The sequence below is a fragment of the Myripristis murdjan genome, chromosome 8 (genome assembly GCF_902150065.1).
Source record: "Myripristis murdjan chromosome 8, fMyrMur1.1, whole genome shotgun sequence".
Taxonomy (NCBI): Eukaryota; Metazoa; Chordata; class Actinopteri; order Holocentriformes; family Holocentridae; genus Myripristis; species Myripristis murdjan.
This window is the reverse complement of record NC_043987.1, coordinates 15,695,381-15,722,002: the sequence shown is the minus strand read 5'-3', so window position 1 is coordinate 15,722,002 and position 26,622 is coordinate 15,695,381. Positions and strand designations below refer to the sequence as shown.

The 26,622-nt window shown below is 44.1% G+C and overlaps 3 protein-coding genes across 6 annotated transcripts; 2 read left to right on the top strand and 1 right to left on the bottom strand.

Annotated features, from left to right (window-relative positions):
* aimp2 (aminoacyl tRNA synthetase complex interacting multifunctional protein 2) lies at positions 1 to 4,877 on the top strand. 2 transcript variants are annotated; one of them, XM_030058932.1, is made up of 4 exons: positions 1 to 186; positions 1,375 to 1,599; positions 2,400 to 2,634; positions 3,896 to 4,877. In XM_030058932.1, the coding sequence occupies exons 1-4, from the start codon at positions 172 to 174 to the stop codon at positions 4,282 to 4,284; spliced, it is 864 nt and encodes a 287-aa protein (XP_029914792.1). In that variant the 5' UTR covers positions 1 to 171; the 3' UTR covers positions 4,285 to 4,877. The 2 variants fall into 2 exon arrangements, with proteins under 2 accessions (XP_029914792.1, XP_029914791.1); XM_030058931.1 differs by having other exon boundaries at positions 3 to 300.
* Positions 4,878 to 7,156: 2,279 nt separating this feature from the next.
* On the bottom strand, positions 7,157 to 10,960 carry zbedx (zinc finger BED-type containing X). Its single transcript, XM_030058934.1, has 2 exons — positions 10,631 to 10,960; positions 7,157 to 10,260 (listed from the first exon to the last, which is right to left on the bottom strand). Exons 1-2 carry the CDS (start codon positions 10,820 to 10,822, stop codon positions 8,530 to 8,532), a joined length of 1,923 nt encoding a protein of 640 aa, XP_029914794.1. The 5' UTR covers positions 10,823 to 10,960; the 3' UTR covers positions 7,157 to 8,529.
* Positions 10,961 to 13,206: 2,246 nt separating this feature from the next.
* On the top strand, positions 13,207 to 25,241 carry cacng4b (calcium channel, voltage-dependent, gamma subunit 4b). 3 transcript variants are annotated; one of them, XM_030058392.1, is made up of 5 exons: positions 13,207 to 13,433; positions 20,948 to 20,955; positions 23,628 to 23,699; positions 24,053 to 24,193; positions 24,718 to 25,241. In XM_030058392.1, exons 1-5 carry the CDS (start codon positions 13,207 to 13,209, stop codon positions 25,239 to 25,241), a joined length of 972 nt encoding a protein of 323 aa, XP_029914252.1. The 3 variants fall into 3 exon arrangements, with proteins under 3 accessions (XP_029914252.1, XP_029914251.1, XP_029914250.1); XM_030058391.1 differs by lacking the exon at positions 20,948 to 20,955 and adding an exon at positions 15,580 to 15,589 and having other exon boundaries at positions 13,207 to 13,435; positions 23,632 to 23,699; XM_030058390.1 differs by lacking the exon at positions 20,948 to 20,955 and having other exon boundaries at positions 13,207 to 13,429; positions 23,616 to 23,699.
* The last annotated feature ends 1,381 nt before the right edge of the window (positions 25,242 to 26,622 follow it).

Genomic DNA, 26,622 nt, shown 5'->3' with positions numbered 1-26,622 from the left:
CCACCGGACGTGACGTAGAGTGCTGCGCGGCCTCCTTCCGGTGCTTGCTGGTCGGCTAGCCGCTGCTGCTGTCTGTCAAAGCCACATCTGCAGGAGACAGGCGCTGCCGGGACTTTGTTTTTTCGTTTTTAATTTGTTTTATCTGTCAGAGGGCACTAGCCGTCCGCCACCATGCCCATGTACCAGGTAAAGCCCATCTGTGGGGGTGAGATAAAGGTTGATTTGCCAACGTGCATGTACAAGTTACCAAATATCCACGCGGAGCAGGGGAACCGTTGTGCCTCCGAACACGCGCTCCAGGTAACTGAACTGACTTAATGTTTGACACCACTACTTCACCACCGTCTTACTGTGTTACACTCAAGCCAGAGCCCCTCGGTCACTGCTGTGCCACGACATGTCGTCATATCGTGTTAGCATGACATGTCTTCATTTCAGCTAGCTAATGTTGCCCGGCACGAGAGAGCTACCCATTGGTTCAGCCTATTTCTGGATGATGCAATGTCCCAGCATCCCGTGAACGTGCCATGTTCGCGCACAGTGAAGGTTATGTGGTGCATCTGTGTTCATATTCTGTGGTGACTCTTTTTTTCCCCCAATAGCAGGACTCCACCCTTTGTTTACTTTTGTTTGTCTGTAAACAGTCGAGCTGCATGATGCGGTGCCGTGGCTGATGTGTGATTTTGGTTTGTTTGTGTTTGTGTTTTTCATGGACCAGTAAACTGGATGGACACTAGCTGCATTTAGTGGTGCTGTGTGTGTCTTCATCCTTTAAAAATGAGAAAGTGCATGCCCTTACATTGTTTTTTCCCCCATTGGTGGTGTCAGACTCATCTCAGCTTTATTTATACAGCACCGTTCACACAAACATGCAGCCCAAAGTGCTTCAAATTGCAATATTAAAAGAGCACCAAAATTAATTGATAATTAAAAACAATAGCCAACAATAAAAAAGTATGCTAAACTACAAATTCCAGTCAACTACAATTATAAAATCAGTAAAGTAATATAAAAAAGAACAAACACGAGGATACAAGTAAGTACGAAAACCAATGATTAAACTGAAAACTAAGGCTGTAAGATTACTCCAAAATAAAAGCCAGATTGAAAAGCTTGCCATTCTGATATCCAGAGGCAGCACAGAAGGCAACCTCACCACTACTGTTATGGGCGTTTAAAAGATAAACTATAATGATTTGGGTGGAGCGTAAAGTGAAAGAAACTGTCTGGTGTATGGAAGAGCCAGGTCATTTAAGGCATTATAAACCACTAAAAGAGCTCAAATCAGTTCTACTAGATCCAGGCAGCCAGTTCAGGGTCTTAAACAGTGCGGGGTAAAGTGACAACCTGAGCATTTCTCCATCATCTCCCCAGAACGGCGAGGTGGACCCAGCAGTCAAAGCCCTGGAGGCGCGGCAGGATGAGATCATGCGGAAGCTGTATGAGCTGAAGGCGGCCGTGGAGGGCCTGGCCAAGACGGTAACCACCCCAGATGCTGACCTGGACTTGACAGTCAGCAGCAGCCTCTCCTCCCACAGCCCCAGCTCCAGCTGCTCAGTCCTGCAAGGCACCGCAGACCTCAACGCGCTCCTGGGCCAGGTGGGAGACGCACCACAACACGCCACGATGCACTTTGTGTTCTGCGCCCGGGCACTGGCATGACTGGAGTCACAGATTTATTTGTGACGCACAGAAAATTTTTTATCAGATTCTTTGTCATTTGCAGTTTTTAATTGCATCATCTACCAGATAGTACACATCTTTCTTGGGCTTAGTCATCGCCACACCCCTTATAATCAACTGTGCAGTAACAACCACAGGATAAACAAGCCCAACCAGCTCTGTGAGCAGATTGTTTTGATGCAGATGTATTACAGACTGTGTTTCTGCAGTGTGTGATAGCATTGTTAGTTTTGTATTTTCCATTAGTTTTTTATTTTTATTTCATTTTAAATTTCTGTTTTTCAATGCAGTTCAGTTTCAGTTAGATTCCAGAGTGGGTTTGCTCATTTCAGTTTAGTTTTTATTTCAGTTGTTATCAGTTTCAGTATTAGTTTTAGTCTTTTCTTAAATTGTGATATCAGGGGTGCTTGTCAGGGACAAGATTTGGTGACAGATTTGACCAAACTGAAACTAAAACTAGGCTAAACATTTTTATTTTATTTTAGTTAGTTTTGTAAGCATACAACATTGGTTCAGTTAATTTTTTGCTAAAGTCTAGTTTTTGTTTTTATTTTAACCAACTAAACATTATTTCACACCTACTTTTAATTTTTAGTTTAGATTCAGTTAACTATAAAAACGGTGGTTAGAATCAACAAATATCTCTCTATCAGAAACTTAGCCTTTGCATATCGTCATTCTCACTATTTATCTTTTACTCTCTCTCTGTACTCCAGGACCTCGGTGCTCTCCGTGACATCGTCATAAATGCCAACCCGGCTCAGCCTCCGCTGACTCTGCTGGTGCTGCACGGGCTGCTCTGCCAGCGCTACCGCGTGCTCTCCACCGTCCACATCCACTCCTCAGTGTCCAGCGTGCCCCCGCAGCTCCTGTCCTGTCTCGGTCCCCGCCACGCAGACAGCTACATCCGCCAGCGCTTCCAGCTGGGCTTCACCCTCATATGGAAAGACGGTAAGGCCACAGTGAGGGAAACAGGAGGGATGAAGAAAGGGCAAGGAATGTATGAATGAATGAGAGAGGAAAGAGAGATTGCTGTGCTGCAATTATGAATCACAATCCATGTTATACCTCACCACTGGCCAGGTTTAAATTTATGTGAGAGTGCTACGCTATCCTGTAATTTAGAAAAAAAAAAAAAAAAAAAAAAAAAAACACTGTCATATAACCAACAGATGGAGTGTGTGATTTTAATCGAAGTCCTTTTTTGAAGTGAGAACAAGCAGGTGGCGTGTTTCCTTGTGTTCATTGTTGTAAGGTTGTAACTAGAAAACCTTTCAGCTAGTCAGTGTGCAGTAGAAAACCTAATTCAAAACAACAAGTGGCTGTGTGAAAAGTTAATGGGATAGATAGATAATGCTGTAACTATTAATTATTTTTTATTCATGTTCGAGTTAACATTTGAATATCAGTCATGTAGTATGATAATCATCAGCAATCCAAAAACTGTTAAAAACAGTTGAATGAATTTGACTGTTTCACACTCAGAGATGCTCTTTTCTAAGTATTGCAGGAACTTTGCATTTCAGTGAAGGAATATCAGCATATTTACGGGATTTGGATAGGAACTGTTACCCATGTTTGTGCTTTTAAATGTGCTTTCATTCAAATGGTTGAGTTGTTCTGAGAGTGCTCCCTTTTGCAGAGTGAGCACTGCACATTTTATTCTTTTAAGTTGCTGGCAAAACAGTCCCAAGCTATGATTTTGTTTTAATGCCTTTTTTTCTCTAAATACTTCCTTAATTTTGCCACTGCCACAAATTGGATTTGAAGGGAATTGAACTTTGCAGAGAAGTGGATGAACTTGGTTTCATTGGTTGAATAACAGAATGCAGGCTCATTGCGCTGTGAGGTTTAAGGCTATTGTGCTTACTGCAGCCAAGGAAAGCAGTCAGTATTGTAATACACCACCCATGGAGGTGACTCTCACACATACTCTCTAAGTTAATGGTGGATTGCCATTAATGCAATCTATCATTTACGTACACAGTGTTATGAAATCCCTCTCTCTTTTTCTTTGAAAACCAATTATTATTAAAAAAAAAAAAATTGTTTTGAAAATTTTGAGTGCAGCCCAAATGTGATGACAGGTGTTCAGTAAAGCCTTTTAGTGCCGGTCCTACTTAAACAAACATTATTCAGTAATAATTTGCAACATCTGTCTACCACTGTACACATTTCTCTCACTCTTCACACTCTTCTGTCCATTCCACAGTCCCCAAACTGCAGATGAAGTTCAGCGTCCAGAACATGTGTCCCATCGAGGGCGAGGCCAACGTGGCGCGCTTCCTCTTCCGCCTGCTGGCTCCGTACCCCAGCGACCCAGCTCTCGCCACGCTGGTGGACAGCTGGGTGGACACGGCCTTCTTTCAGCTGGCTGAGGGCAGCGCCAAGGAGCGGGCGGCCGTGCTCCGCGCCCTCAACGCAGCCTTGGGCCGCGGCTCCTGGCTGGTGGGGTCTGAGCTCTCCCTGGCCGACATCGCCTGCTACTGCTGTGTGCTACGGAGCGGACCGGCCTCCTCCACCCCAGCTAATGTCCAGCGCTGGCTCAAGTCCTGTGACAATCTGGGCCTATTCGGCCCCACCATGGCCCTGCTGCAGTGACCAGGGCTGTCCCGGGACCAGACACCTATCTAGAATGGTGTCCAACCCTAGTTCTGCTTTAGTGCTTAAAGAAAGAGGGAGAAGGGCATTGAAAATATTGAAATATAGAGGCCATGTCAGGAATGCTATCTAATGCTTCCCTCCTTATATCACGAAACTGACAGAGACACCGTGGAAGCAATATGATAGAGGGTGAAGTAACTTGGTATTTGTTTCCATCATGCTGCTTTAATATAACACAAATACTGTAGATTGTTCTTCTAAGGAAGGAAGCATGAGAGGAGCGTAAAGACAGGGCCTGGATAATAAGATAAGTCAGTGGTGATGACAAATGCTGTTAATCTTTCTCGCACACACTCACACACACACACATACAGTACATTTTCCACCCACCTTGTGCCTAATACGACCCTGTTCTCGATGCTGTGTGTTAATGTGTGGTCATGGGTATTACTAATCCTTTCCCAACTAAACAGTGGAAATGTGGTGCAAGCAGGACCTGCTGTTGTGAAATGTGTAGTACGACAAAGTAATACTTTGTACCACTGTTTTTCTTAAATCATTAAAACTTCTACTTTGGGTCAAACTTTGAATGGACTTTGTAGTTTCTTTTACTGGAACACCTGATAAATTAAAGGCCCCTAATGACCAGTAATTTTTCTGAAAAAGAAGTGACGTATGATTATCTCTGCCAATAACAATAATTCTGACATGCAGCAGGTTAGTCAGAGCCTGCACTGGTTATGGCAGTCATCAGATTGGTTGTATACTCCCCCATTTCACCAGGAAAACAGATTATTTAGTCGCAAGGCCTGAAATCACTGGAACGTGTGTTGCACAGGTAAGACTAGGGCTGAACAGTGTTAAAAAAAAATAGTGATATGATTTTGCCATTTTAGTACTTATGCATTTTAATTTTCACTAAAACAATTAAAATGATGGGGACTTTTTTCTGGGGTCTGTACAAAGAAATGTTATCTTACATCTGGAAAATCCTATTTGTAGGCCATGGCTTCCCTTTAGTACCATAATACTTGAACAATGTTTTGTCTCACATTTTACATTGTTTATATATGTATAGCACCTATGATCTGGATATTGAATTTGGCCATACTGTGATTTCGTTAGTATTTCGATTAGTTGTTAAGGCAAGACTGAGAGACTGTCATTGAACTGCTTCAGGAAGGGTTTTCAAAAAGCCACAAGTCCTGAGAACCACTGGGAAGGGGCTTCACAACCTCATTTCTCACAGCACAACAGGTCTTTTCTGAAGTGTACCTCTGTGTCCAACAGGTGGCAGGAGAGTCATTTACAATTGGAAACAGCACCTTCCAGGTATACTGTTTTTCATTTAGTGTCTTAACTAAAGTTCTCTGTGACTGTAGCCATTCTCAGTGTCCAGTGGGTGGGAGGCAAGAAAACACCTTGGACAGGTTTCCAGTCCATCAAAGGGTAACGGACAAGTTAACACTCCCATCTACATTTATTCCATCTATCCCATCTCACTTAAATGTCGTGTTTTAAAAGTTTATTTGAAATGGGGGAGGAAATCCTCTAAATATGTTGGAGAAAGCAAACTACACAGATAGGGAGGGTCAGCAATCATACCTGGGACCTTTGTGCTGTTCTATAAATATTTTTATTATTTTTGAGAACAGGGCGGGGCTAGTGGTTTTGTTACAAATGAAAGGACTCTGCTGTACAAATCTGCACAGTGCTGTCTAATGTCAGACATGACCAGTCATATATTTCAAACACTGGGAACTTCTAATAGGCTTCAGGATTAGGAAAGCTGCTTTTTGAGTATAATGTGGTAAACTAACCAAAATTTCTAGCCGTGAGGAAATTAGAGGGCACTAAGATGCAGATTGTTCATCTACAACCACAATCAAATCGGTTATTTTATGCAAGAGGAACACTTTCCTCTGTAACCTCAAACATGAGATGTGATTGAGTCATCAAGCACAGATGACCTGCTTCTGAGGAATCTGCAATATGATTACAACAGACTGCAGTTCCTGATTTCTTTGCAGTTTGCTCTAATCCTGTGACGGGCAATCCCTTACTCCCCGGTCCTGAGCAGTTTTGCACCCTTTTCATTTAAAAATCACTGCTTCAAGAGCATTAGAAAGTTTTATTATATACTTGTGCCGCAACATATCTCAATATGACAGTTTTCTACAGCAGTCCTCCAGCTTTACACCTCTCATGTTCATCTTCATTCTTCCACCCACTCAGCTGATGAGTTGTTGAGAATCCCTGTATCCCTTCTGTCATGCAGAGTGGATTTAGGTTGGGGATGGGGGTAGTTTCCCAGTGACCCATTGCTGGAGCTCTAAATTTAATATAATCTCTGCCTAATGCTTGCTGACTGCCCCTGACCAAGATGTACAAATGCAGATGGCTAGATCACACACATACATGCAAAAAACGCTCATAGAGGATGAAAAAGATGTGGTAAATCATTTGTTCTAGACTGTGTATGTGTGTGTGTGTGTGTGTGTGTGTGTGTGTGTGTGTGTGTGTGCATGTGTATTTACTTGTTTCACAGCCTCCCAGTGGGCTTAAGGCAGCAGTCTGACAAGACTAAAGCACTTGGCTGACATCTGGGTGCAGGGAAAAGAAGACGCTTAGGACAAAGCAGCACCAGAATGATAGCGTGTGTTCTCTCTCTCTCTCTCTCTCTCTCTCTCTCTCTCTCACACACACACACATACACAGGCCTCTTTAAAATAGTAAGTAATCAGTAATCTGTTGATGTAGTCAGGACTGCAGGCAAATCAGGCAGTCATGAGGGTAATCCCATTCCATCACTAATCTAATTACTTATAGGCAAAAAGCAAGAAGAAAAAACGACGAGACAAAAAGAGGCAGCCTTTCCTTGTCACTTTTTATGTGATAGAAAACATACAGATAGGAGATGCATTCTGTTTAACAGCTGTAGAAAAACAAACTAGCCTAATATCAGTAATATCAGGTTCAGTTTACCCCATGTAGCAACTTGAATTAACAACAATAAAACAAAGATAAAAAGATGTTGTGTTTTTGTAGGTGTCTTCAGTCATTACAGAGGCTTTGACAAGTATCTACCCCCTTGGCGTTTTTTCCTATTTTGTTGCCCTATAACCTGGAATTAAAATGTATTTCAGGGGGGCTGTATCATTCGATTTACACAACATGCCTACCACTTCAAAGATGAAAAATATTTTTATTGTGAAACAAGCAAGAAATTAAAAAAAACAACAACAACAACAACAACATAAAACTGGAGCTCAGCTCTGTGGAGTGTACGGCTTAAAGCAGACTGACGGACAGATACTCCCATCTCGGCTGTGGAGCTTTCCAGCTCCTTCAGATTTATCTGTGCTGTCTTTGTTGCCTCCCTGATTTAACGCCCTCCTTACTCAGCCTGTGAGTTTTGGGCAGCCCTCTCTTGGCAGTTTTGTTGTGGTTGCATAATCTTTCCATTTTTTAATAATGGAGATAATTTTGCTCTGTTCAAAGTTTGGGATATTTTTAATAACCCAACGCTGATCTATACTTGTCCAACCCTTTGTCCCTGACCTGTCTGAAGAGCTGCTTGGTCTTCATGTCACCTGCTTGGTGGGGGCCCTGGCATTGTGGTGTTGCAGCCTCTGGGGCCTGTCAGATCAGGTGTGTTTAAACCGAGATCATGTGACTCTTAGACTGCACACAGCTGGACTATTTAACTCATTATGTAACTTCTGAAGGTCACTGTTGGGCCTTCATAGCAAAGGGGGTGAATACATATGCACGCACCACTTTTCAGATTTTAATTTTTTTAGAATTTTTTAAACAGGTTTTTTTGTTTTTCATTTCACTTCACCAAGTTGGACTATTTTGTGTAGGCCCATTACATAAAATCCAAAGAAAATCCATGGAAATTACAGGTTGTAATGCAACAAAATAGGAAAAATGCCAAGGCGGTGAATACTTTTGCAAGTCACTGTAGATGTCCTTGTTTATGATTGTCGATTGGCGTTTCCATGTACAATTTTGTCATGTCGTCGTGCAAGATATTTGCTATGCCTATCAAAACAGGTAGGGGTAGGTGTATATATATATATATATATATATATATATATATTTATATTTGTATATGTATAAAACAGATCTGGATTTAACTGTTTTTAAATGAGATGCAACTCAATTTTTTATCATGATCAGATTTTAGCACACTGTGATTTGATTCTGCATCATTCAAAAGGATGAAAAACAGAAGAGTCACTGAAAATGTCTCTGTTCACTGATCAAAGAGCACACGTTGCTGTTGTATCTCAAAAGCTGAATGCGTTCAAAGTATTCGTCAGTCAGAGAGTTTCTCTGCGAGGTGACTAGGTTTCCTTTCTGACTGAACAGACGCTGAACGGGAGCCGTGGAGGGCAGAGTGGTGTTGTATTTAAGGAAAAGCTGCTTCACTCTGGGGAAGTCTTGCAGGCACTCAAGACTCTTCCCCGTCCCATCCAGGTATTTGCGGACCTCTTCCACTGCTCCCCGCTGTTGATTCTGACTGGCAGGCTTCACGGGCCCGTAGCTGAAGAAGTCGTCTTCAGATTTAATGGTCGACAAACTGCAGCTGGTGTTGGCCTCGGTTTCAGGACAGGGATCTATTTGTGATGCCTCTGTGGTGAGTACCGAGCACATTTCATCTCTGTCTGAAGCAGGCATCCACCACAAGCGGAACTGAGGAGTCGTGGCTGTCGCGATCTTTGCTTCTGTGCTGGCAAACAGCTCCTGGAACCGCACATCTATTGCCATGACAATGGCATTGATGACATCACCAAAGTAATTTGCTCCGTCTCTCTGCTCGTTTAGCTTGTTCTTCAGACTGAGTATGGTGGGGATGACAAGACCCAGGTAACACTTCTGCTCAGCCTGGAAGAGCTCGAGTGCAAAGGCAAGTGGGTGGAACACAGTGACATATTCCCTCAGGAAGGCCATCTCCTCGGGTTGCAGCCGCGGCACCTCCAGGCGGGCGCACAGCTCCGTCAGCTCCCGCTCTGTGAGGGAGACGATCTTCTGCACCGCGCAGAACTCCACGTTCCAGCGGATGACTGCGGGAACAACCAGTGTCATCTTTGATATGTCTTCAGCTGCATCCATAGCAATCTGGAGATGGTGGCATTTGCTCCACAGGGAATACACCTTGGACATTGTGCTGTAATGTAACTGGCACATGGGACCCTGTGACACCGCCTGCCAAAAGTCCTCGGTGACAATCAGCTCCAGAGTGTGTGAGGCACATCGCTGCAGGGTTGGCAGAAACAGCAGCATGTCCTGCTCTGGCTCACCCTCCAGGATGGCGCCCACGTTCTCGTAGAAGCCTATGTCATCGTCGCTGTCCTGGCTGTCTACTGCAAACTCTTTGAACACGCTGACGAAGGGACTGCCGTTATCTGTGACTGTGGTCTGAACTTTACTTTCTATATTGTAGGCCACGTGGATGTCATGTATCCGCCCGGCGATGGTGTCATACGTGTTTCTGCCCTGGAGACGAGCAAACCCGAGGGCGGCGGATTTCCTTTCCAGAGAATCTGCATCGATCCAGTGGCAGGTCATTCCAAAGTAGCTTCTGCTGTTCGCCGTCCAGATGTCGGCCGTGGTGCACACGTACTGCACGTTGCTGAGTTTCGCCATCAGCTCCTCTCGCATGCTGGAGAAGCCCAAGTCCACCTTGGTGAACAGGGTCACTCTGTCCATGGATTTTAGCCCCTCCGTTAAGCCCTCAATCAGTTTCCTGAAGCCAGGCTGCTCCAGCAAGTAATACGACTGGCAATCCTCCACAATGAAGTTGAAGATAAGATCATCGATCTTTGTTTGTGTCATGCATTTGGAAATGATTTCTGCTTTTAGTTTTTTGAGCTGACTGTGCCTGCTGGCCTCACCGTTGTGCTCCTCTTTCTTCCTGCCCCTCTTGACTCCATCAGGCTTGGCATCACATCCCAGATGTGTTCTCTGCTTATGCAAAGGGGGAAAAAAACACAAGTCAATAATGTTTTGTTACACTAATCAGGTTTGTTTACTTGCTGGCTGCAGAAGGGCAATGTTATTGCAAATCTGTAATTTGGACAGAATTTAGTTTACTTCGGTTTCCAAACTTAAAGTGCAATGCAAGAGGCTAAAGAAAGCTTAAGTTGCGTATTATGATTGTTTTTCTTTTCCAGTAAGAAACCACAAAACAATCTCGCAGCACCACGAGTTGCTGATGTTAATGGAGAAAATGTAACGTTAGTAATCACGAGCCCGGTTATTCATTCATTGACTCTTTGAAACATTAACTCGGCAGAGGCTGGTGAGCAAAAACACGTTATTTGATATAACTTACGTCTAAATGCTTCTTTAGGTTTGATGTTGAGGTCTTGGACGTTGACAGAAGATTAACCTTCGGTAAACACAGATTACACTGCACGATGATATTTTTTCCTTGATCTGCCTTGTACGTAAAATGGTGGCGATACCGCCAAGAATGTATTGCCGATCGGGTCTCACCGCTGGTTTCATTGTGAGCCGTATCCATTTCGGACGCTATTTCCACGGTTACTTACGTTTTAAAATATAACAAAAGTACCGTAATCCGATTTAGTAATCGCGATTACATGTAAAGTAACGATAGCGGCAGAGAAAGCCTCATGAAAAGGGGCAGGCCTTTGTTCAGATGTTGTCTGGGTCTGGGAGGCGAGCGAGGAGCGGACAGTTACGTCACGGGCCGACCAGCGCAGCGTCAGCCTGTCACGGTGCGCACACGGTGCTGTTGTTCGGAATGCGCATGCGTCCTACCACCAGCTCTCCCAGTTTTGTCCACTCCTTGTCATTATCTCCTTGAATTTTTACTGAGAATTACCATTTCCTCTCTGTCCTTCTGTGTGACTTGCACCTGAAAATGGGGTTGGCGCCACCTTGAGGGCCGCTGAAATGTCACAGCATGCTGAGGGCCCCTGTCCTGATTTTATACCCAAATGGAGGAATAGTTGCACAACCTGAACTGGTCCAATTAGTATTTTACTTTGAAATGTGTGTGATTGTTTGTTTTAAAAGTATACACTATTTAAAATAAAATGGGAAATCCTGTGTGAGACTTATGAAAAAATGAGGAATTTCGCAACGGGCACCTTTGCCATGACATGATGGCAAAGGTGCGTACTAGTGCGCAGTACTAGAGGTTGACGTACATCATTAGACATTACCAAAACACACACACACAAACAAACAAAAACACATTGTATCTGTGTTCACCTGTATGTTAGAACCTGTGATCTTTGCATATGCATCAGTATATCAACATGCAGGTCTCTGACACAGCTATACCGGTGAGGCAAATCCCTGTGGGTACAGCATATCATACTAATCAGAAAAGTGGATACCATAATAGGCGCAGTTAACGAGCTGGCTGACCAGTTTTCTCAAGAGAGCCTGGAGAGCCAAGAGGAGGATACATTTCTCTCAAGCCCGTAGGCGCCTTGTGAACACAACCCATCCAAGCAAACTTCTGAAAACGTCTGCCTCACCGCCTTGAAACCTCTCCATCTGGCGCAGACACGCGTAATTACGCATACCTTTAATCGGAAGCTAATGGTGTTTACGCGGGGACGGATCGCACTTTGGCATGTTTAATAAAGTAATTTATCATCTGTTTGATCAAAGTCACAGACGAGGAGGAATGGTGATGCGTGTGAGAGTGTATGAGAGAGAGAGAAAGAGAGAGAGAGAGAGAGAGAGAGAGAGAGAGAGAGAGAGAGAGAGAGAGAGAGAGAGAGAGAGAGAGAGATTGGACTTCGATACATTACTCAGCAACAAGTGTTACATTTGCGCAACCATCTACTGTGCGCGCACACACACACACACACGCACAAAAGAATCCACCAGAGCCGAAAAGCTGCCACTCAGCTTCGTCATAGGGGAGCTGAACGGTTGTCCCTTTGTTAATATTTCATCCATGGCTGAAGTGAGTGTTGCTAAACGATTACTTCTGTCACTAGGGGTTCAGTTTGTTCCGTGGGAGCGGCGTGCTGCTCTTCAGTGGCAGTCTGGGGAAATCCGATGAGCCTGGAGTGATTTACAGTGTGCTTGATGGTAACACACACTCAGTAAACATCTAATTGCTTTTTTAATGGTCTGCTCCACGGGGGATTGGGGGGCGGTGCGGCACCACTGAGAGAAACCGTGGTGTCAAAGCCTGTCATTATTTCTCCCCCTGCCCCGCCGCCCCTCCCTGTGACAGCTGACTGTGAGCTTAACAATATTCATAGCTTCTGGATTCAGTGGAGAGTAACGCAAAACTAACCGTTTCAGATGAGAAGTTGTTTAGCTAATTAATCCTTCCCTAAAGAATTTACATTTTATATGCATGACTGAATACAATGATTGCATTCAAATTGTAATGTCATCGAGACAGTGTTGTTTTTTTTTTTCTAAATATAGTATACTCTATTGGTTAGATTTGGTGAGGGTGGGGTCTCACTTGGAATCAGTTGGAATTGACGTAGTCGTCTTTGGTGATGAGTTTAACCAGAGACGTAGTCTGTGTGGGAACAGAGAAAAGTGTTTTTTTGGACAAGGACAAAGGGGCAAAAATAGTTGAATGAAGTGGCGGGTGAGGGTTTAAGTGTTACGAATGGTACATGATGCTGCTGTCGTGCTGTCCTGTGCGCTTCAAACCTGCGTGGAGTCACTGTAGTGGGCACAGTTGGAGTCTTCTCATGCTCTCAGCAGCCACCAGTTGTTTGTGAGCATCAGGTGAGCATTTCAGCCGGTGTTTGCTCTTCACTCCAGCTTCAGGAAAGGAGAGGAGCGGAGCGTGGAGTGAGTGGACGCACCTTCATCAGTATGACCAAAGGATCTGCGCCTTGACGCGCCCCTGTGTGTGCGTGTTGGACCGGTCTGTGGACTCTAGTATGAAGCGCCATGGCTTGGCGTGACCGCGGGGTGCAAACGCTGCTGGCCACCGTGGGGGCTTTTGCCGCCTTCAGCCTGATGACCATCGCCATCGGCACGGACTACTGGCTCTATTCGCGGGCGTACATCTGCAACGCTACCAATGCCACCACAGACGAGACCCAGCCGCAGCCCAAAACCAAAAGGGGCGATCTCACCCACTCCGGGCTGTGGAGAATCTGCTGTATTGAGGGTAAGTGTGCTCCAAGTTGGGGGTTTAACGCACGGGACACAGGAAAGAGCGTAACGTGCACGGCTATTGGAAATATAATTTAGCTTATATTTTGGCATGTTCTTTTCATACAGCGAGTACTTTGAACTCTCTTTCTCTAGGAGGAGTCTTTTGTTTCCCAGAGAGTTGAATTGTCTATGTGCGCACTAATATGAACAGACAAAAGGACGCGCTTCCTTTGCGCACGCCAGCCGTCTCCACTGTGAGCTGGAGATGTAGTGGGGAAATAACTAGAGGAGGAGGAAAAAACTTTCAGACGCAATAAAAAATGTTGTGAAAGTGTGGATGCACACAGCTATGCGTTCACACATCCGAAGACTAACTGGGGCTATAAATTAATATAAGATTAGCCTCGGTAAAATGCCTCCCGCTGTCTGGAAAGTTTTACCTCGCGTCGCTCACGCTAACAAAATGTGAAATTGGGATTTTGGACTGCTTAAGAATGCCTCGGCAACCCAGGGCGCATCTGAACCCATTCACTTTGAGCCGGTTGCTGCCAGGAAATGTGCTTGAAGTGAATGAAGGTAGACTAATAGAGTCTACCTTCATTCATATCTTCATTGTATGTGATGCTGTTGCTTGGCAACATCCCTGAAATTGCTATGGAAACATGCCCAGTGATTTAAAAATAGATGACTATGAGTTCACGTCATGTCCAGGCAAGAGAGCAAATGTTGTTATTTGTGTTAGAACATGGTGACACCAACACACGTTTCATCCGTTCACCTATTTTGTGGTTATTGTATTGTATTGTGTTTTTCTTTTTTTGCCTTTGCTATGGTTAACCTACAAAGGATGTGCGCTAGCTGTGACGTCTTATTTAGGAGGCAGACAGACAGTCATTGACCAATTTGCCTTCCGGCCACCCCTTGCCTTCTCGACTGTGCTATCAACGAGGGAGTCGATGTGACTAGATAAATTTGGTCATATCAGAAACTTCTTTCCAGGCGCAGCCCTTCAAAGAAACAGGGTTACACTTAACCCTCTCAGTTCCCACACTGGGAGAAAAAAAACTCACAAAATGTTTTGAGAGGTTTAAAAATACACTACAAAGGGCAAAATATATTTTCCTCCTGTGCGTCGTTGACCTGTTATACGTACAATAAAAGTGAAAATAAAATTAATGTCCTATTCACTCATAAATACATTTTTGGCACTTTTTAGAGGTCATAATTTGGGATATATCTCGAAACATTACATTTTCAGGTGGTGTGTAAAATAAAGGAGAACTGTGGACATAACCACAAGTAGGCACTTCAGATTGAATGTAGCCTGTGGTGAGGAGGTGGGGGAGGTGTCTGCCCTAAACACAGCACATTGTGTTCCAGTGGCAGGTAGAGCCGACCTGTCCACCGTGCCACAGCAACAAAACGTGACATTAATTTTTAGAGAACTGGAAACATTTGCAAACATAAAACAAGAGGGTGAGAAACTTTTTTGTCAGAGTCATATCTTAATCATTCATACTTTGTAGTTGTGCCGTGATATTTTCTTTTGTTTGACATGACTTTTTTGGTGCGTAGGTGTTTTAGACCCAATATACATCATGGAGACACCATTTGCTTGGCTTTATAAATCATAAAGCACCTTTTGCCAAAGCTCAGGAGTCTTGCATCAGTGGCATTTGATTAATCAGTGTTTTTTCTGAGCTCTATTTCATTCACATTTTCAAAACCTATGTGCGTCAAACCCCTAGCCCACATATAGAGAGCTTCATCCTGTCAAACAGCATCAGTGATTAATCTTTTCCTAGGCTTTGCCTCTGTTGAAGATGGACACACTAGACATCTGTGTAGAACACCCTGGTGCGTTATGACACTTGCAATTTATTTAGAGTCATGCTCGGCTGGTTGTCTATGATGTGAACAGATACCACAGTCTATGTGATCTCCTTTGAGACCTCAAGAAATGGTGAGAAATTACAAACAGCAACCAAATGTTACTGATATCACGAATCCAGAGCAGTGACAGCGAATGACACAGAATCAGTGTTGATGAGGTTGGGGACAAAGACTGTGTCTGTGCAGTAAGGCAGTAAAGCTTATTTTTGAGGCCATAATTTGTCCAAACAGAGGCCTAGCCTATCACATCATTCTCTCTCATGTTAATAGTTTCAGGTCTGTGCCTCTGTTTACCAAAAAAAAAAAAAAAAAAAAGAAACAAAAAAACAAAACAAAAACAACTACAACTACAGACTATTGGACGGTGGCTCTGTTGTCATGGAGACTCATAAGTATAGAGGAGAAGACAAGGAAGGAAGAGTCCCCCCCCCCACACACTCACCCTCCATTCACCCCCCGCTACACCCCCACCCCCACCCCCCCGGTCATAATGACAAGCACACACTGGGTTATTGACGGGGACGGCTCTGGCTCTGTGTATATCACAGCTACTGGAGAAAACATCACAATGTTTGGCCGAACAGATTGCAACAGCAACACATCTTTTCTCCGCGCGACAACACATTTCTGCACCACACATCTCTGTGACGACCACTGAGGAGCGGATTCAGCACTGGACAGCTCTCCTCTCACACACCCGCAAAGGATGAGTGGTTCTCGTCCCCCTGCACAACAAGTGCTACCTCTGCTTCAGTAGGCCAACATGACATTTAAGGAGCTGGGAGGGAAAATGAATGAGGCTGCCTCGCAGTTAGGTCAGCATTGCCCTCAATTACAGACTACGTCACATTTCCCAACAGCTGCCTCAGTGTTTTCTTAGTGTTTGTTTTTCACATCAATATTATGAGGCCAAGTTAACAACCGTAAATGCTTTGAGTGCACCTAATTTGCATCAAGGCTTTAGAGGCTGCCGCTTGTGGGTGACTGGAGTAAATAAAAACATCTCCAAGTATTAAAAAAAAAAAAAAAAAAAAAAACAATTTCCTTAATAATCCAATTAACCGGTGCATATTTACAGTAATACAACCCAGCTGGTGGTAGATTGGCGTGAGTGGCGAAGCAGTTGTTTTTCCAAGGGGGACGGCAGCAGCATTGCATACAGAGAAGGGTGGTGTAGGTGCTAAGGGGGGTGAACAGTGCCAAAAAGGGGAAGTAGGGTGTGTGTGTGTGGGTGTTTATGCAGGGGGCGCTTTGCCATTCCCAGCATGCTCCACAGGTCTGTAATTAAAATGCAACAACTGAAAAGCCATGCGGGGGCACTAATTAGCCAGCAGGCCTTAACTTCCGCCTCAGTCACTCCATCCTTCTCTCCGCTGCCTGATGTGCTCTCTCTCTGTGTCTCTCCTCATCTGTTTTGTGTCTCCTGGCCTCTTTGCTCAAATCTGCGATGGGTTTAACTCCTCAGCTTTAAACATTCTTTCATCTGCCTTATGGCTTTCTCTTCTGCCGGCCTCTTTTTGAAATGAAGCTCAGTCATTTTCCCCCTCTTAATTACATGTACCCACACCTCCCCCTTTTCATTTTGTATTCACGTTCCATCTCTCTTCTCCTCTCCTCTCCTTTCGCAGTAGGTAACTGTTACTGAGCCATTCAGACACTTGAGCAACCGGTCAAGGGCCTTTGCTGTTAATTTTCCTGAAATAGTAGCACTTCTGCTGTTTCAGAACATTAGACGTACGTCAAGCGAGTTGCTCTTTCTCCAGACTTTTCCCCCCTGTCAGCCTAACTCTGAGAAGTCTTGGAGGTCATGACCAAGACAACACAATGCAGACTTGGCCAAGAGCCATCATGCCACTGACCTAATGTGAAAAGATTCATTATCTTGCACTCCGCTGGTTCAGCAATTTGTGGAAAAGTTTGGACACATATTCAAGAGGCGGCGTTGTTGGAGATGAGGTGATTCATTTCCCAAGGACAAGAAGAAGCGGTTTTAACCAGAATCCCCTTTTTTTTCTAGCAGTAAACAATGAAAAGAATTGGATTAGAAACAAGATTAAAAAATATTTATCATTCTTTGTGAGGTTTGAGCTGAAGCATTTGCTCTGAGACATTCTTAATATGTGTTCCCATTCACCGAAGAGATATGAAAGATCCATATAGGGACTACAGATATGAACATACAGATATAGTTTCAAAAAAAGACCATATTGTGAAAGAATGCAATAAAATTTATTTATTTATTTATTTACTTAGTCCCTGTCCTCACACCACCAAGAGAATCTTTGGTGTCATGGTGTGATGCCATTATAAATTTATGTGCTGCAAGCATAGCAATCTACAGTCTACATGAAGTGAGAGATCTCAGCTTTCCTCCAGAGACACAGATACATATGCATAGTATAATCCAAGCGGAGCTGTGTTTAAAGAAATTGCACCCTGGTGACAATTTAATTAACCAACTGTCAGTCATACCAACAGTGAATCACTGATTCTGTCGCCAAATTGATTTTCTTTCATCCCCTTCAACCTCCCATCAACCCCCAAAACTGGAGGTTTTGAATAATCACATGGATGCTTTTGTGTTCTGCTCTGCCATTCCATGCTTCTGCAGTAGTAACCGTATGTGTATGTATGTGTGTGTCTGAGAGAGAGTGTGTGTGTTTATTTGACAACAAGCTCCAATAACAGTGCTCTATCTGTTTGCAGCTCTATAAAACCTAATTACCCCACCTGCTGTAAACCACACCACAGAGTGCTCTCTCTCATCAGTGTTCACACTCTCCCTCATAGATCCAAATGGACCGAGAATGGGAATAAATGGCAAGGTGATGCTACTCCCATTTGGTGTAGATCCGTTACGGGGAGCCTGTGGGCTTCCATCCAGCTTTATTGAACTGATATTGCCGGGGCTGGCTATGAACTTGTAGCGGTGTGTGACATTAATGTCACTTCTAAGAGGTTTATTCATCAATCTATTTGCAGAGCTATTGAAGTGGGAAAACGAGGAAGTCGGAGCAGGTGTAGAATGGAGCGGGTTGTCATGATGCACTGAACTCCCGAGGAGACAAGAGTGAGCAAGTGTTGGATTTGATGGAACAATGCTGTTGGTGTATTCCACTGAGGCTGCTCCCTTATTGGCTGAGCTGGGTTAATTCGCTGTAATGACGACGTGCATCATCCTGTTGCCAGTGGCAGCAACAGCACAACGACAGCTGCTTCACATGCAGCCTGTGTTTGTGTGTGTGTATGTGTGTGTGTGTGTTTATATACATTTGTCACTGGGCATACTAGTTCACGTCTACATTTTCATTACCAGTTACGTATGGTAGGTGGAGATCTGTGAGAGGAAGTGGGTTTGCTGAAGAGGCGCCGTCTGTTGTTTGGTGTGTATCAAAATACAATTAAGATGTCAAAGGCATCCGTGGAGATGCTTTATGTAAATGAGCTTATTAAAGACTATGTGGGGTTGCCATGGAGAGGGGGAGGAGATACTCAGCACGGGGCTCTGCTACTCTGAAGAGACCTGGAGAACCCTTGTAAAATAAAATACACCTACTATGTAAGTACACTGTGAGATTAATTCCCAATTTTTTTGCAGCACATTTCCCAAAAAATCACATTTTCATCCAGATCCCCAAAATTTGGTGATATGCTCCAATGTGTTGATGCCTCAGCAAAAATCAGGAAGATGTTACACTTTTTGCAGCACATTTCTAGTTGTCAGCAGCACCTTACACACATCTGTTTATCTTTAATTTTGTTGTCTCGCTTTCATCATTTGTTTCTGTTTGACAACATTACAAAACAGAATCACTGTTTTAACAAGTCATTTATAGGCTCATCCTCAGTGTTAAAATCTCATTCTTCTTAAAACGAGTAAAAAATCCACCAGTGGGATCATTCTAATTGTTTCCATTGCAGTTTCACTTGTTTCACTTTTTTTTTTCTAGAAACAAGTATAAATATGTTGAAACAAGGTGGAATAAAGCAGATCAGCCCACTAGTAGAGCACTAGTAAGAAAATAATGCTTGTTGATCAGCATTGAAAACGAATGGCTGATCCCACTGTTAGATTATTTTTCACTTGTTTTAAGAGAAACCAGTTTTTAACACTGAATATCAGACAAAATGACTTGCTCTGGAAATTTTTGTTGCAATGTTAGCTGTCTGTTTCTCTGCTTGTCCTTTCTGTTTCACTGCCTGTTTTTCCTTTCATTTTATTTGTGCAACCTTTATTTTGCCTCTTCACTTTCTCTCTACGTTTCCAGGTTTCCTCCTTGTAGCTTCCCCCTTCTCCTCCTCTGTTCGAGCCCCTCTTTAATGTGGCCTCCTATCTTCCCAACCCAACCTCGCTTCCCACCCTCTTTCATCCCCCATTCCTTTGCTCTCCTTGCTTTTGTTGTCTCATTTCCTTTTGCTTCCTTCCTTGTTTAATCTCAGCTCCCTCTCTCCCAGCTTCCCTCCCAGCTAGTCAGTATTCAGACTTTATTTCATTTCGTGAAGGGTCCATCTCACAGCCTGAGCACACACACACACTTGCACACATGCTCACACACTAACCTTAGACACTGGGCTGATAACTGTCACTCATAAATCACAAGCCTCTGCTTATAATCAGATTCACAATCAGTTGCAATATTGCCTTTTATACCTTCCATCCTCCATCACAGGCACAAACATATATACACCCACGCATGCATGTACACACCTTGGTGTACACACACACTAACCTATGCACAAACACACACACACACACACACACACACACACACACACACACACAGGAGGAGACAGAGGCGTCAGACAGACTGGAGGAGCTGGGGTCTGGGGCTGAGAGAGTCTGGATAACAGGGAGGAGAAAAAGCAGAGCACAAAAGGGAGGAGAGGGGGCTTGTTGGCTGTATGAGGATAGAATAAAGGAAACTAAATACATGAAAGTGAAAATAATTATATAGAAGCTGGAAAAGATATGCAGACAGAGTTAAAGGAGGAAGCTGTGCTTTTTGTTCAGTTTTGGAAAAGTGGTAAGCGCTCTGTCCTCTTTAGCCCCCCTCCCTTCCCTCAGTAGAAAAACACACAAGCACACAAAAGCTACTATGAGTCACAGTGTTGCAGGCGTACAGCAAGATTACGAATTAACACAGCAATTAGCAGGGTACTAAAGGTGTTTGTATTTTTGTTATCTAAGCTGCTCTTCATCTAGCCACGTGAGCCACATCTCAGTGTTGTTTTATTTTTTTTTTCATGAGGCACAAAGTCTCACATCACTGCTTTAAATAGTGCAGAACCCTTTTTTCCATCAGTGACTAGACACAGAAACATGTGCTCCATTTCCACCAACTGATTTGACGCTAATTAATTTGATGTCCCTTATTAAGCTGCAGACCTAGTTAATGGAAGCAAGCGTGCTCTTAAAAGCTGTGCCACAGACTGAGCCTTGTGTGGTTCACCCAAGGGCACCTGGGAAATGGAGTTGACAGGTGTCTGACTGGCCGTCGTCACTGTTGTCATATAATGGGAAGATGGTAGTTTATACAGGACTAGGTCAACTCTAATCCTGGCTGCCTGTCTGTATGCCTTGTGCAATTAGGGATGAAACATAAGAGACGAGGTGTTTTTGAGATGGGATGAGACACAGTCTTAAAGGTGAAATGCACTTGAGGCTCGCACAATTAAAGATGCGCTGTGCACAATTGCTGAGGGCTGATTCAAGTGTAAATCTTTAGCCTCAACTGACAAAAACGATGGAAAAAGCACATCATTTGGATGTGTACGTCTACATGCCTTTCATCAGTGACCTGATTCACTAAATTCTGTGCTTTTCCCATGTTTTTGTAAGTTGAGTCTAAAGGGTCCTCGTGTAAACATTTCGCAGTTTTGCATAGGTCACTTTGAACGACAATACATAGACTTACATTCATTTCCTGGAGACTCATCCTAAGCCTAATCTTAACCACTGACCCAAAAAATTTCCAAATTGGAAAATGAGTTTTTTTCCCAATTGGACAAACTGTCCCAAATCAGCCGGTCTTAAGTCAGGTGTGTGTCCACATGCAGATAACCTCACCATGATGAACGATGTGCAGGCCCACCTTTATTCTCATGGGCATTGTGACTAACAAGAGGGGTGGTGAGGGTAGTCACATATCTAATGGTGAATTAATATTAGCCTAAGAGCTGCTAGCATTTCCAGCAGTGCAGTGTGTATATCCATTAACTCCCCCACTTTCCCTCTAGACGAGGTGTTGTTTACACTCCTGCACAATTACAGCTACAGCCGTCCCTTAGCGGTAACCTCTCTCTCCTCTCCTCCTCTCCCCCTCTCTTCTCCATGGTCTCTTTCTATCTGATCTTGGCACTGAAAGCTGCCAGTACGACTGGTCTTTTGTTATTCGAACAGGCTTCTTGTTCGTCCTAACCCTCCAAATAAGATGTTCACCTGAGCTGGATTTGGACACGCACTGCAACCCACCAAATCCCTCTGGGTAATGCATTCTTAATCACACCAGAGCGCCGCTCCTCAATACATAAACTACCCCTCCTCTCATTGGTTAATTCCTGTGGTATGTGTGCACTGAGCTGTGATCTTCATTTTGCCGGAGTCACGGTTGACCCTTGGAGCTGCCGACAGCCACAATCCTTGTCTGGCCCTAAATGAAGTTTTAAAAAGGGTAAAAGTCTCATTTCTGGTCGGAAGTCAAAACGACAGAGAGGGTAATGAGCTGATATTAGAGGGGATGTTGTTTTTGTTGTGCAGTTTGCGTGGCTGAATTTTAATGGGTACAACTAAAGCTACGTTGGGGTGTCTACTTGCATCACTGAGGGGGGTGATTTTGTATCTTCGAAAACAGCAAGAGCAGCTTTCTCCTTAGCAGGGTCATGACAACACTCTGCAAGGTCTTGTCTCAGTGGTCAAATTCTTGCATTAAACAATATGAATAAAACATGCACTTGCCTGACAGCGCTATTCATCGCCGCGCAATGAATAAGCCTGAACGGAAGACAAGAAGTTGAAATGACTTAATCAGGAGGGTTATTATGTTCTGCCCCTGTTGCCTCTTCTTTTGCAGGCAGCAGCACTGTTAGGCATGAAAAATAACCAGAGGTCACCTAAGATGCAGGTACCCCATTCTCTTTTATATGAGACAGAAGCACAGGAGTGTTTTACTGCAGTGACAGGGGGTAACAAATACAGGCCACTGGGGAGGGAGCAATTGTGGCACTGACTCCAGCACCATCCAGCACTCAATTCACCAATTCAACCAACTGGAGCTAGATAGAGTCACATCACAGGTCCAACCCTGGACAATAGACACATCAATTTCAACCTAAGATTCACTCAAGAGAGGATTACTGTCTGTAGATTAGCTACAGACACTAGAGAGAATTTGATTCTATAGAGTTGGAAAGCAGGTGAATTATCACTGCGGTTGGCTGTTTTAGAAGAAAAGTTCAATGGGAAAATATTTTGGGTTATTATGGGGTTCAGAGATCTGCCATAACTCGAGATTATGTGCCATTATGTGTCTAGATTAGCCTATGTGGTGTTTTGTTCCCAACTTCGACCATCGTTCGAAATTTGTGAATCAGTTTCAAAACATGTAGTAAATGACATGACCGGGGACATTTGTGATCTATGCGCACTTTCCTACTCTATTTACAGTTGAAACAATCTTCACTTCTTAAACAGATCCAGCACATATCATATATATGCTGTAGTTATAACACCCTGATGAGCAGAGGCAGAAACGATTAATTACTTTTACTCACGTTACTGTAACTGAGCAGCTTTTTTGTGTACTCGTACTTTTTTTTGAGTATTTTTAAAGTCAGTCATTTTACTATTACTTAAGTACATTTTTTCTTAAGTTTTGCACTCAACTACATTTAAATAAAATTAGTCATGTACAAATGATCAATGACAGATTGCGGGACCTTTCACAATGAACGATCAGTCAGCAAAGATGAGAAGAGGAACCTGGTTCTACTTTGTTGGTTCTACTTTTGGTAGAACCATGGAGACTCAACCATCACATTATGTGCTTTTTCCACATTTGTCAGTTGAATCTACAGGGTCCTCACTTCAGTCAACCCTCGGCAATTTTACGCAATGCACCTTTAAAAGACTCTAGTTTGAACCGTGTACTCACATCAGCTAAGTAACAGTACCTCTACTTGAGTAGCAATTTCTTTCATTCTTCTTTCCATCACTGCTGATGGGTAATGACAACAGCCTTACACAGTTACACAAATTATTATTAATTATTGATACAGAGGCTCGGTGTGTCTCTGCGTTTGTGCTGCAGGTATCAACCAAGGCAGCTGCTACAGGATCAACCATTTCCCTGACGACAACGACTATGACACAGACAGCTCAGAGTACCTCCTGCGTAAGTGCCCCCAACTTTTTCTCTTTGTCTATCCTTGTCGTTCTTTCTCTCGCTCCTTAATTTTAACCCTGAGCAGACAGCCCGCTGTCCTTCAGTGTCTTATTAATTGCTTTTGACAGCTGTCTCTGACAAGAAAACTCTCCTGTGTACTGAGGTTTAGGTTTTATTCATTTGTCAGGGGCTTAGAGAAGGAATAAAGTGAACAGGTAAATGTGACAGCATTCATAAGCCAGGATTAAACATCCATTCAGCGGCAAATTACAAGCATTAGCAGGCTGTCACATCAAGACACCCTATGTCTATTTCTGAAAAAAATTTTCTTTTTGTGTGGTTGTCTGACAAAATCTTTGCAGGCATAGTGCGTGCCTCCAGTGTGTTCCCCATCCTCAGTACCATCCTGTTGATGCTTGGAGGGTTATGTGTGGGGGTGGGACGCGTCTACAGCAAGAGGAACAACATCCTCCTGAGCGCAGGCATTCTCTTTGTAGCTGCAGGTGAGCTGGAGGATTACACAGTTGGCCATGCAAACAGTGAGGCACACACATATAAGGCTAAGGGTTTTGTAATGAGCAAAAAGCAGCTTGATATGACACCTGCAGTCACATATTGCACCTCAGCCATGATGGAAAAAACCTCACTGTAAGCAACATCATATTAGGAAGACTTGATTCATGGACAGCCATCATAAAATTGAGCCGCATCTCCCACTGGTGAGGGTCAAGATCTCCATTTATCACATACCTCACAGAGAATAGATGGTGCTGGAGGCTGCTGTAGCACTGACACACATCACTGAGGAAGTCAGTACAGGTGAGAGTCCTGTAATCTCTGGCTGATGGACGTGTTTACACACTGTGAGTTCATGGATTTCATGGCTCTAATTGTTGAAGTCATGGGTCAGTGACCACCTTTGACTCTCCCTTTCCTCTTTTTTACTTCCTTTGTCTTTTCACATTCTGTCTCTCTCTTTGGTCTTGCATCCATCCTTTTCATTAAAACATTTTCTGCTTTTTTTCAGGTCTGAGCAACATAATCGGTATCATTGTCTACATCTCCAGCAATGCAGGTGACCCAAATGACAAACGCGACGATGACAAGAAGTTCACCTACTCCTATGGCTGGTCTTTCTACTTTGGCGCCCTTTCCTTCATCGTGGCTGAAACTGTGGCTGTGCTCGCTGTCAACATCTACATTGAGAAAAACAAAGAAGTCCGCTGGAGGGAGCGGCGTGAGTTTATCCGCTCGCTCTCTTCCTCTTCCCCGTATTCACGGATGCCAAGCTTTCGCTACCGCCGGCGGACGTCACGCTCCAGCTCTCACTCCACAGAAGCGTCACGGGAAAACTCTCCCGTGGTCGGGCTGAAGAGCGCGCCATCCTCCGGCGGGCCACTGGGCGAGCTCTCCATGTACACCCTGGCGAGGGACAGTGTGACGGAGAACACGTACAGCCCCGAGCATGAGGCGGCAGAGTTCCTCCAGGTCCATAACTGTTTCCCCAATGACCTAAAGGATGGGACAAATCGCAGGACCACACCTGTGTGAGAGGAATGTTGCTGGGGTCAGGGTTCACCTGGAATTGGAGAGACAGGGAAAGATGAAAGTCTTGGGGCCGATCTGTTGGAGCCTGAGGGCTTGTGATAGGCTGCCGATGTAGAGGCGATAAGGGTTCCAGAGAGGGCGACTGTCCTGGCTGAAAGGACTGCAGGAGGACCAGAGGAAGGACAGTCAACTGGACTGACGATGAACCCACCAACAGAACTTTGGTTCCTTTGTCATGTCCCCCTGCTTTTAGAGAGCATCAAAGCAGAGTAGAGTTACCATTGTCTGTGTTGTAGCCAATGCTAGATCAGTGTTATCTTTCAAATGTACCAAAATTGCTTAAAAGAGCAGTGTGCAGATCACAACCCTTGTTTGTGCAAGTGATCACCAAACTTTGTGCGGGGAAACGCGAGAGCTGTAAGGTGTAAAGTCGTAAGGTGTGCCAATCAGCAGTATTCTACCTGTAATTAACAAGGTGCTAAAAATGAAATGTTCTCTTCAACTTGAAACCATGTGCCATCCATGTGTGCAGATGCTACCAAGGTTGGACTCTCCATTTGTTTGTTTTGTGTGTCCTCACAACCAACTTGGTCTTGCCTTACATACTCCAGTGTACCTGGCATAGATTTACTAGAGACAACAGGGACTCCTCTCAGCACTGTATTTTAGAATAATTTATGGCCTTTTAAACACACCCAAAATTATCGATTTTTAACTCGTCCTTGAAGTAGGATTTGAGCGTCAATGTGTTTACCAAACCATTTGGCTAGTTAAGCCATAATGTTGTGCCACTGAATGTTGGTGTTAGCAGATTGTACATGTAGACCACCCACCCATCCAAACTGTATAAATGCCTTTGTCTCCTCTCAGTCTCTTCCTTTGTCCTTTTCTTCTTTGACATTTGTCACTTGAACAAAATGGCTGTCCTGTCAGTGGACCACATCTGTTCACTGGCCTCTTTATTCACTTCCATATCAGTCCACCGTCCTTCCATCACACCCTCCCTGAGGGATGCGACATTGTCTGTGTGTGTGTGTGTGTGTGTGTGTGTGTCTATGCCTGTCACTGAAAAGAGCAGCTGACTAAAAAGGGGTGGGGGTTACCCAGAACTGTGAAAAGGCCCAGGTCAGGACTTCCTTTTGGTGAGGACAGAGCCCCAGCATCCAGCTCAGAGTGTTGAATTGATAAGGATCAGAGCCTGGCAGAGAATAAGTGTCCGTCTGTCACACCGTCTGTCTGTCTAGCTGCCTGTCTTTCCCCTCCCATGACGAACAGAAACCCCTGACAGAAGCAGAGGGAGCTGTTTGCGACTCTGTCCTCAAAGGATTTGTGTCTAATGTCCAGACATGTCTGTGTCTGTCTGTGTGTGTGTACCGTTCGTCCT

Coding starts and splice junctions, on each gene's coding strand:
- aimp2 (XM_030058931.1), top strand. CDS start 172: ATGCCCATGTACCAGGTAAAGCCCATCTGTGGGGGTGAGATAAAGGTT. Junction 301..1,374: donor CCTCCGAACACGCGCTCCAG/GTAACTGAACTG, acceptor TCATCTCCCCAG/AACGGCGAGGTGGACCCAGC. Junction 1,600..2,399: donor TCAACGCGCTCCTGGGCCAG/GTGGGAGACGCA, acceptor TCTGTACTCCAG/GACCTCGGTGCTCTCCGTGA.
- zbedx (XM_030058934.1), bottom strand. CDS start 10,822: ATGGATACGGCTCACAATGAAACCAGCGGTGAGACCCGATCGGCAATA. Junction 10,261..10,630: donor ACCTAAAGAAGCATTTAGAC/GTAAGTTATATC, acceptor TTGCATAAGCAG/AGAACACATCTGGGATGTGA.
- cacng4b (XM_030058390.1), top strand. CDS start 13,207: ATGGCTTGGCGTGACCGCGGGGTGCAAACGCTGCTGGCCACCGTGGGG. Junction 13,430..23,615: donor GAGAATCTGCTGTATTGAGG/GTAAGTGTGCTC, acceptor TTTGTGCTGCAG/GTATCAACCAAGGCAGCTGC. Junction 24,194..24,717: donor CATTCTCTTTGTAGCTGCAG/GTGAGCTGGAGG, acceptor GCTTTTTTTCAG/GTCTGAGCAACATAATCGGT.